The sequence below is a fragment of the Sphaeramia orbicularis genome, chromosome 15 (assembly GCF_902148855.1).
Source record: "Sphaeramia orbicularis chromosome 15, fSphaOr1.1, whole genome shotgun sequence".
In the NCBI taxonomy this organism is placed as follows: Eukaryota; Metazoa; Chordata; class Actinopteri; order Kurtiformes; family Apogonidae; genus Sphaeramia; species Sphaeramia orbicularis.
In genome coordinates, this window is record NC_043971.1 from 27,589,253 (window position 1) to 27,597,954 (window position 8,702).

General features: G+C 36.3%; 1 protein-coding gene across 1 annotated transcript; it reads left to right on the forward strand.

Moving 5' to 3' along the window:
- The first annotated feature begins 2,446 nt into the window (after positions 1-2,446).
- Positions 2,447-6,997, forward strand: vip (vasoactive intestinal peptide). Its single transcript, XM_030155244.1, has 6 exons — positions 2,447-2,579; positions 3,083-3,187; positions 3,725-3,829; positions 4,852-4,977; positions 5,205-5,316; positions 5,720-6,997. Coding segments are annotated over exons 1-6 (459 nt in total). The 5' UTR covers positions 2,447-2,577; the 3' UTR covers positions 5,729-6,997.
- The last annotated feature ends 1,705 nt before the right edge of the window (positions 6,998-8,702 follow it).

Genomic DNA, 8,702 nt, shown 5'->3' on the forward strand with positions numbered 1-8,702 from the left:
GTCTACAAGATGTGAATACTTTCACATAGTCATCAGTGTGTCTTTGGTTGATATTAACAGTTAACAGCAGCCGGGTTTTGATGGCATTGTTGGGGAATAAAGTTACAAGAGATAAAGAGATAAAGCACAAAATTTTCTGAATATTGTGGCTTATAATTTACTCATATTCTTATTTTAAACGGTGCACAGTAACATTTTCCATCAAAGCATTTTTTCACTGAAAGTCATTATGTTTGTACTTGCATTTCTTAGAAGACTTTGCTAATCAAAATCAAACTTGGGTATTTGGGGCTAAAACCTAAATTTACTGTCTTTTTGTACTCTCATTATTACATTATTACTTAAACATGGTTTCTTTATGACTTGTGACATTTCACTGGAATTGGAAAGCTTGTAAAAAAAAAAAAAAAAAAAAAAAAAAAAAAAAAACAATACTAATATCTTCACTGGCTGTGAGATAAACATGTAGTTTCAGAAGCTGAGACTTCAGATAATGTTTGTGTTAGAGGCTGCAGTGATAATAACACTTCTATGTTGCTTATGTTTGCCCCTAATGAAGTAATGTCACTGTATATTGACACTGTGGGTGGATTCAGACCCAGTTTGTTCTTGTGTCATTTTTTGTTAAAACTCAACCCTCACTAATAGTGGAACACAACATCAGCATCACACAAACACCCTCTAAAATATGTAGTGTCCTCATTTAAAGTTGTTGTTTACAAGATGAAAGTTTTCATTCAGCCATCAGAGCATCTTTGGTTAATGTTGACAGCTGCAGCAGGGTTTTGACGATATTTGGGGGGAATTAAGTTGTAACAAGACCATCCACAAGATTGAAAAGACACACAGAGCTAAAACGTACTCAGAAACACATATTTCCTTTCTTTTATGAGACACTAAAGGTTTTTACAGCACTTTCACCAAAATTTTGCAGCTTCACTTTTCAGAAGCATCCTCAAGTGAAGATCAAACTGGAATGTGCAGAAAGAAAACACAGATCTAATAATGTTAGGTTGATGTAAAATTATTGTCACATAGTGCTACTAGTTTGGCAGCATGTATGATTCTCCAAGGCCATTGAAAAGCATGAAAACCACATCACCATCTTAACGGTAACATCTCCCCTCCCTGTAAGAATGCGAACATAGTATCTGTAAATAAAAGCTATTAGAGAGTTTGTATCGGAAAAAGACAATTTAACCCATAAAGACTCAAACATCCACCGTCAACCAAAAGCATCTGCTGAGCTAAACTGTTGATCCACTAATCCTGTCAATGCATGTAAATAATTGGTGTAAAATGCAGTTTGTCATCTTTTCATGGTCATCAGATATGACCCATTTGGACATTCAGAGGCTCTGTTGTGAACATGGAAACACAGTCATCTTCTATAACATTGATTCAGCAGTAAAACCCATGGAGTTGGATTAATGATAGTGGATAGAGACACTGGATTTATGTTCAGTTAATGAGAGATTGGACTGAAAAAGTCACTTTTTCTTCAGTTTTTTCTGTGTTGGTATAATACCCTTTGACTTTGGCTTTTATGGACATTTACATGATCAGTGAATTAAACATAAGAAAATAGATGATTTACACTGGAAAAAATGCAAACTTCAGAGGTCAATATTATGATAAATGGTGATAAATCACATAGGAAAGGTTAGACAAAAAAAAATAATTTGGGAACTGCCACAGAAGTCACATTTGGTCCTTCTGGGTTAATAGCCAATATCACTTTCTCAAAGAAAATTTCAAACTGAATAACTCCTAAAATTCTGAGTCAAAGTAATTAATACCTAAAAGAAATATATTCATGGTAAAGCGACCATGAAAAGGCAGAGATTCTTAGTTTTTGGGGTATAATTTTCTCTCCAACTCAGTAATATCCTGATATTATTGAAGATGATACTGATATTTTGATAAGCAAGTTGATTTATATCAGTCTGTAAATATCTGCACATAATTTGACACATTTAAATACGGTATCTTCACCTCCCAAAACGAGCAAAAAGTCACGTTTTTCTGTATTAATAACTGGTTGGTGATTAATTATGAGGAGTTGGGCGATTTTATTTATTTTTCTTTGCCTTCTAATTCGAATTTTCTTCATGCTCTTTTCCATTTTGATTCTTCCATCTTCCACTTTCTCCATTTATGCCTTCATCTAGCAGCTGAGATGGGGGACGAGCTCAGACAAAATGATCCGATGAGTCAACAGCATCAGCCCATAGCATGTAAGTTAGTTATTCCCCCGATTAATTAGAAGCAAAAGAAAAAAAAAATGCACTAATTCCACCATAGGCCTGCTTGGTTCCGACCATGAGCAATACCAATGACGGAAGCAGCAGCCGACTGACGTCTCGGGCCCCTGATCGAATCTGAAGTCCCCTCCTGCAACCATGAGAAAAATCCAGGTGTATAAAACGGGAGCAGAGCTGAGGGCGAACAGAAAGAGTGGAAGAGGAAAAGAGTCAAGAACTATCAACAGAGTGGAGATACACCAGCAGCTCGACTTCAGGACCTTGGAGAGCGGCGACAGAGCAACAATAAAGAAGACAACTTTGACTAAATCACATGTAAGATTGTTTTTTGTTTGCATAAAAATATCGTTAGAATATTTATAAGACGGAAGGACTCTTTCGATCATGTTGAGTTTGCGTTTTTGCTCCTTTTGCGCACTCCAGACGCATTTGGATACCTGTCAGCGCATCAAATTCAGCATTTCCTCGAAGTACATTTTCTTTAGAAACATTTAATTAAAAGGTTTGCAGGTGATTTGTAATGTTTTGCAGTTTCCCCGCTGTGTAAGATGTTTAGTTTTCACATGTCCGAGCTGTGCGTAATTACGCATGGGATTCGTTTTCCCTCTTTGTCAGAGTTACTGCTACCGGATATCTTTGCTCAGATCAGTGTAGATCAATTGAATATCCGTCACTCTGCATCATTTTGGCCAATTACTGGCAATTTGTAATTTATTGAGTCACTGAGGGCAGAATATTTTTTCGTTCATTTGTAGACAAGGTATACTCGTTGTATTTTGGATGAATGGGGGATAACTGGGCGCTTTCATCATTCTCAGGTGTAAAGCGATGTCACAACGGTCCGGCCCTCAGCTGCTTCTTCTAATAGCCCTGTGCAGTGTGTTGTACTCCCGGACTCTGAGTCTGCCATACACATCTATGAGGTGAGAAGAAACCTGGAGTCAATCTGCTTCAAGCTGCTCAGAAGGGAAACAGACATGCAAGACTGTACCTGTTGACGAATAGTCTTTATATGTGCTGGTGTCAGGGATGCTTTTCATTATTGGCTGTAGTTTAGATGAGGGGGATAAGAAACTGTGAATGGACATGTCAGAATGTGAAGTACATTATGATTTTTCCGGTCATGCTCACAGAACCCTCACAAACAATCTGACCTTTAATTTGTTTCGTGCACAGTATTCCTCATAAATTCTCTAAATACTCGCAGCCTGCATGTCGATTTCTCTGAATTTTCAAAATCAGGAAAAAAAAAAATCGCAAAACTCTCTCTTTTGATTGGTTAAGCACGATGCCCCTGTTGCATGCAGTCATTATGCAGAAACATAAAAGTAAAACCTCTGCATGATCAGCAGCCAGATAGAAAAAGCCAGTTCGCCTGCATGTCTGTACATCTGTCATTTTCATGTGCCAGGCAGATGTGAGCGCATGATAATGTTTTTTTGTAATGTGATGATGTGCAGAGCGACGAGACACGCAGACGGTCTGTTCACCAGCGGATACAGTAAACTCCTGGGTCAGCTATCAGCTCGGAGGTACCTGGAGTCTCTGATCGGGAAGCGGGTCAGGTAGGTGAGCTTTTAGTCCACAGAGTCCTGGAGAGCGTCGAGTTGTAGGCAGAGGACGATGGATCTGGCTTCTGATTCTTCGTCAAGTTTAGCTATTCGCGCTCTTCTAAAAATCAGTTCAAGACTGAGCCTTTAACTCTTATTGAATAACAACAGAAGATTTCAATCTGAAGCCATGGTTTTAAAAACGGAACTGAACCCGGTAAATAACACGTTTGTCCATCGCTATAAAGAATTTGAGTGGAATAGCTTATGTTTTAGTAAAACTGAAAAAATGCTGTACTTCATGGATTATAAGGAATGCAGATTCACGAATCTCTTGTCACTGAAAAAGACACTATTAGTTACTGCAATAGATAATAATAATAATAATAATAATAATAATAATAATAATAATAATAATAATAACCAAGTCCAGGTAGAAAAAGTCGTCTTAAATTATAAAGACAAATCCCAGAAACAATTCCCAGTGTGTCGTTTTCATTTGTTGCAAGAACATAAGTGGTTTTTGCTCCAAGAAATTTGTTTATTAAATTTAAGCATCATCTTTCAGAAGTTTTCTTATCAGCAGTTCATCTAAAAATGACTCCAAGAGAGTAAATATTTCTCATTATCTAGGTGTAAATAGTATATTCACACATCAGTTGCTTGTTTCATTTTCATTTATTTATTCCTTTGTAACATATTTCACACTTTTCAACACCATGAAGGATGCTTGGAAGAATCTAAAATTGTAATGTGTTTTGTCATATTACTTAATACAAGCTAAACTTTTATTTTTGGACAACAGAGGACCTGCTGACATTTGCTGTGATGCAATCTGACTTGCCTGATGATGTAATTTTGTAAAGGACGAATCATTTTAAAGGTTAATTTATGCCATTACTGCTCCATTGTTATACTGCCAGGAGGGATACAAATGCATATAGACACATGGGACCAAAAAGACTGACATCCATTGATTCAATTTTTTTTCCCCTTTGTTTCCTTTTTTTTCCCCATGATTTCTCCACCCTGTTCAGTGATGAGCTTATGGAAGAGCCAGTGAAGCGCCACACAGACGCCATCTTCACAGACAACTACAGCCGCTTCCGTAAACAGATGGCTGTCAAGAAATACTTGAACTCAGTCTTAACAGGAAAGAGAAGGTAGGGGCGTCTCCTTCTCACCTTTTAATTTTTTAACTAAAACTCCCTTTTGTGAGAAGTAGCTTAAAACTCTCATAACAGCATTTAGGACAGTGTGATTCCAAAGATATATTACTGAAACTTTCCATCAGATACTTCAAAATGCACTTCAAACAGCTGTGTTTTACTGTTTTCATTAATGCACCCTCAACTGCAACGTTAATTATTCACCTGTATACAAAAAACAGCCTAGAAGATCCTGGAACCAGCGACTCAGATGAGTCCAGGAATGAGCCAAACACTTTCCAGGAGAGCTACGACGACATCAATGTAGACCATCTCATAAACAACTTTCAGCTGGTACGTACACACACATGAACACACACACTAGCCTTGAAGACCCTGGTGCTAAAAGTGCTGAAGTCACAAAAAAATGTCTGTTAAAAATATTTATAGGGTGGACTTAACTAAACAAATACACCATGTTTGTATGCTCAACTTGAATTGTCCAAAAATGTGATTTCAGTACTTTCAGCACCAGGGTCTTCAATTTAACTATGAACTAGAACTTCACCTGAATCCTTTAAAAAGAGTCAAGACCAACCAAAATGTCCTCATTCTCTAAACTCTTCATAGTGAAACACTGTACGGTACATGCATGCACACATTTTATTCATCAGATTAATAGTGTCGAAGTACATAGTAGCTAAATTTCTTGTCATTCTATTTTCAACTCTTCTTTTCCTTTTATGTTTTTCTGCAGCCACTTTGAGGAGGGCCTGTGCATGTGTGAATACCTCAAGTCATCCTCATGAAACCACCCCATTCCAAAAAAAACAACACAATATTAATCCAAAGGACATCCGAAAGTCAGATCAACCAACAATGTGTTCGCCAATGTGGTTATCTATCTATCCACCCACTCGGTACATGTTTACACTGTATATATAAATATATATACACAATACTAATCACAAAGACTCTGCAGTCCACACTGAGCAACATGTGTGTGTCCATGTGTATTTTGGGTAATCAGCTTTTGAAGATGTGTGGAGTTCTGACAGTAAATAATAGTCAACTAAAACAACTATATGTACCGTTTTTTGAATATATAGTATTAGACATTCCTGCAGAAAGACCAATGTTGTTCTGTTGACATTAAATAGACTTTTTTTTTTCACTTTTAATGAAACCACAGTTAAGTGGAAATTAAGGGTAAGTTTGTCCTGTAGACTTTCTGATCCAAAAACCAAACTCCTGAATATTAATGCATCAATTTTAGTACATTTTCCATTGATTTTCAGTGGATCTAATGCCTCTTTATAGCTTTAAGTGAAACATTTTGATATTTTGCTTTCGATTTGTCTTACTAAATTCAGATAAACTGTCACTTACCCCAACAAAGGATTCTTGAACTTTATGAGAAACATTTGCACTGTTGAATGTAAAAGGGAAAAACTCTTAAATAACAGTCAAATCATGTCCTCTGGATCTGTTCCTTCAAAGTCTGATCAACCTTAAATGAATGGATTGAATTGTTAATTTTCTCAAACTGATGCTTCCACTAACTTTTGACAGATTGTGTAATAAATGCTCAAGTTGTATTAGTTTCCAGTGTGATCACTGTTTTATGAAATTTAAGCAAAACAAAGCAACCTGTTGTCATATTTTCTGTACATCCATGGGCTGACAGTTGGATAAAACTGGATAAATACATATAAAAAAAATTACATTGTTGAACACTGAGCTGTTAAACTGGGTTTACATCACTGATCCATCAACTCTCAGTGGTGCAATCATGATCCTAATGCTGGTTCTGGAGAATCCACACATACTCATTTAATGACTAAGGATGGAAAGACATCAAAAGGAGATGAAGAGGAAGACACATACATTTTGAATCGACACAGATGCATATAATCACTTTATACTACTCAATATGTAGAGCAAAGAAGTTATAACTGTGCATAGACCTGCCTTTAGCGTGTATAGTGATGTCCACCACTCACCAAATAAAAGATGTTGCTCTATTTTTCAAACCCGAGTCATTTTGTCTGGCTGATTGTTTGGCAATGAAACACAAAAATGATGGCCTATTGTTTATCTATATTTTTTATATACTGTATAATTCTTATCCTCCTACCAATATCTGGGTTTAAAAAAAAAAAAAAATTATTTGGGGGGGGGGGGTGATCATCTTTCATGAGCACACAAATGGTGATGAGCTGCTGTCCCAGTAAACTGCACACTCTGAATGAAGATGGATGTGGGAACATGTTGACTTAAGCTGAAGAGATAAGCAGAAAATGACTGTCTCTTCTTCCTCATGGGTGTCAGCTGACTGACATTACAGTTCACAACATTGACATGGAAACACTAAATTCACCCTAAAACTCCCCCTTTTCATATCAATTCTTGCTCTTTTGATTGAAAGGATACTTGCGGGAATTAATCAAGCATGTTTGAGATCCCCTGGCCTGATGTATTCTCCCAGAAAAAACACATCCTAATGTGTATTTTAACACTATCCCTTTACATATAAGACTATAAAAAGTCTGATTTTTCACACTTAGTGGGAGACTTGCCTTTAGTTGACAAACATGTTTAAGTTAATCTGTTGTTTCCCATCCAGTAGTCATTTTGTGACTGGTGCACAGAAAGAATTTTACAAAAAAAAAAAAAAGAAAAGAAACCTTCCTGGCCAAAAAAAAAAAAAAGCTAACATATAGTATTTAGTCAGACTGCCTTTGACTTTCAGTATGGGCTGCATTCACTGTGGCATCATTTATGCCACACAGTGGTTATGTATGTAATACTAAACACCCCAACACTTACTTTAGTAGTAGCAATTTATTCGTCCATTTAACAGAACATGACATATACATAAATACAGTTTGGATTCCTATATTAAACATGGGTGAATAGGCATAGGCTGAAGCAACAGCTTATTTATGCTTACCCTATTTACAAGAAGGAAGGTTGCCGAAACCAAACAAGATAACAAAATGGTGCAGTTTTAAACAATAGTATAAATAAAACAAATAATATAATCTAAGCAAAATCTTAGATTGATACTGACAATTGGCTTAATTTATCCTATAATATTTTATATTTATTGAATACCTTAGTTTTAAATATCCTTTTAAAAGTGTTGTCTGATGTGTATGTTTTTAATTCTTTATCAAGGTTATTCCATAGTTTTACTCCAATTACAGATATGCATTTGCCTTTTGTGTTGGTCCTTGCCTTTGATTTCTTGAACATACAGGTCCCTCTAAGGTTGTACTGGGACTCTCTGACTGAGAACAGCTCCTGTATGCAGGGTGGAAGTAGGTTGTTGTGTGCCTTATAGATGAATACAGCAGCGTTGAGGTTAACCAGATCTTCTAATTTCAGAATATTTGTACTGATGAAAAGTGGACTGGTTGGTGCAAAGTAATCCTTCTGATGCATAATTCTAATGGCTTTCTTTTGCAGGGTGAATATTGGTTTGATGATTGTTTTGTATGTGTTTCCCCATACCTCCACACAATATGTTAAGTATGGAAATATGGGGGAGCAGTACAGTATGTACAGGGAGTTTTTGTTCAGTGTGTACTTCATTTTATGTAGTATTGGAATGGTTTTTGAGACTTTTGTTTTTATATTATCTATATGTGGTTTCCAGCTGAGTTTATTGTCTATAATGGTTCCCAAGAATTTATGTTCATGAACTTGTTCGATTTCAACACCATTTATCCGTATTT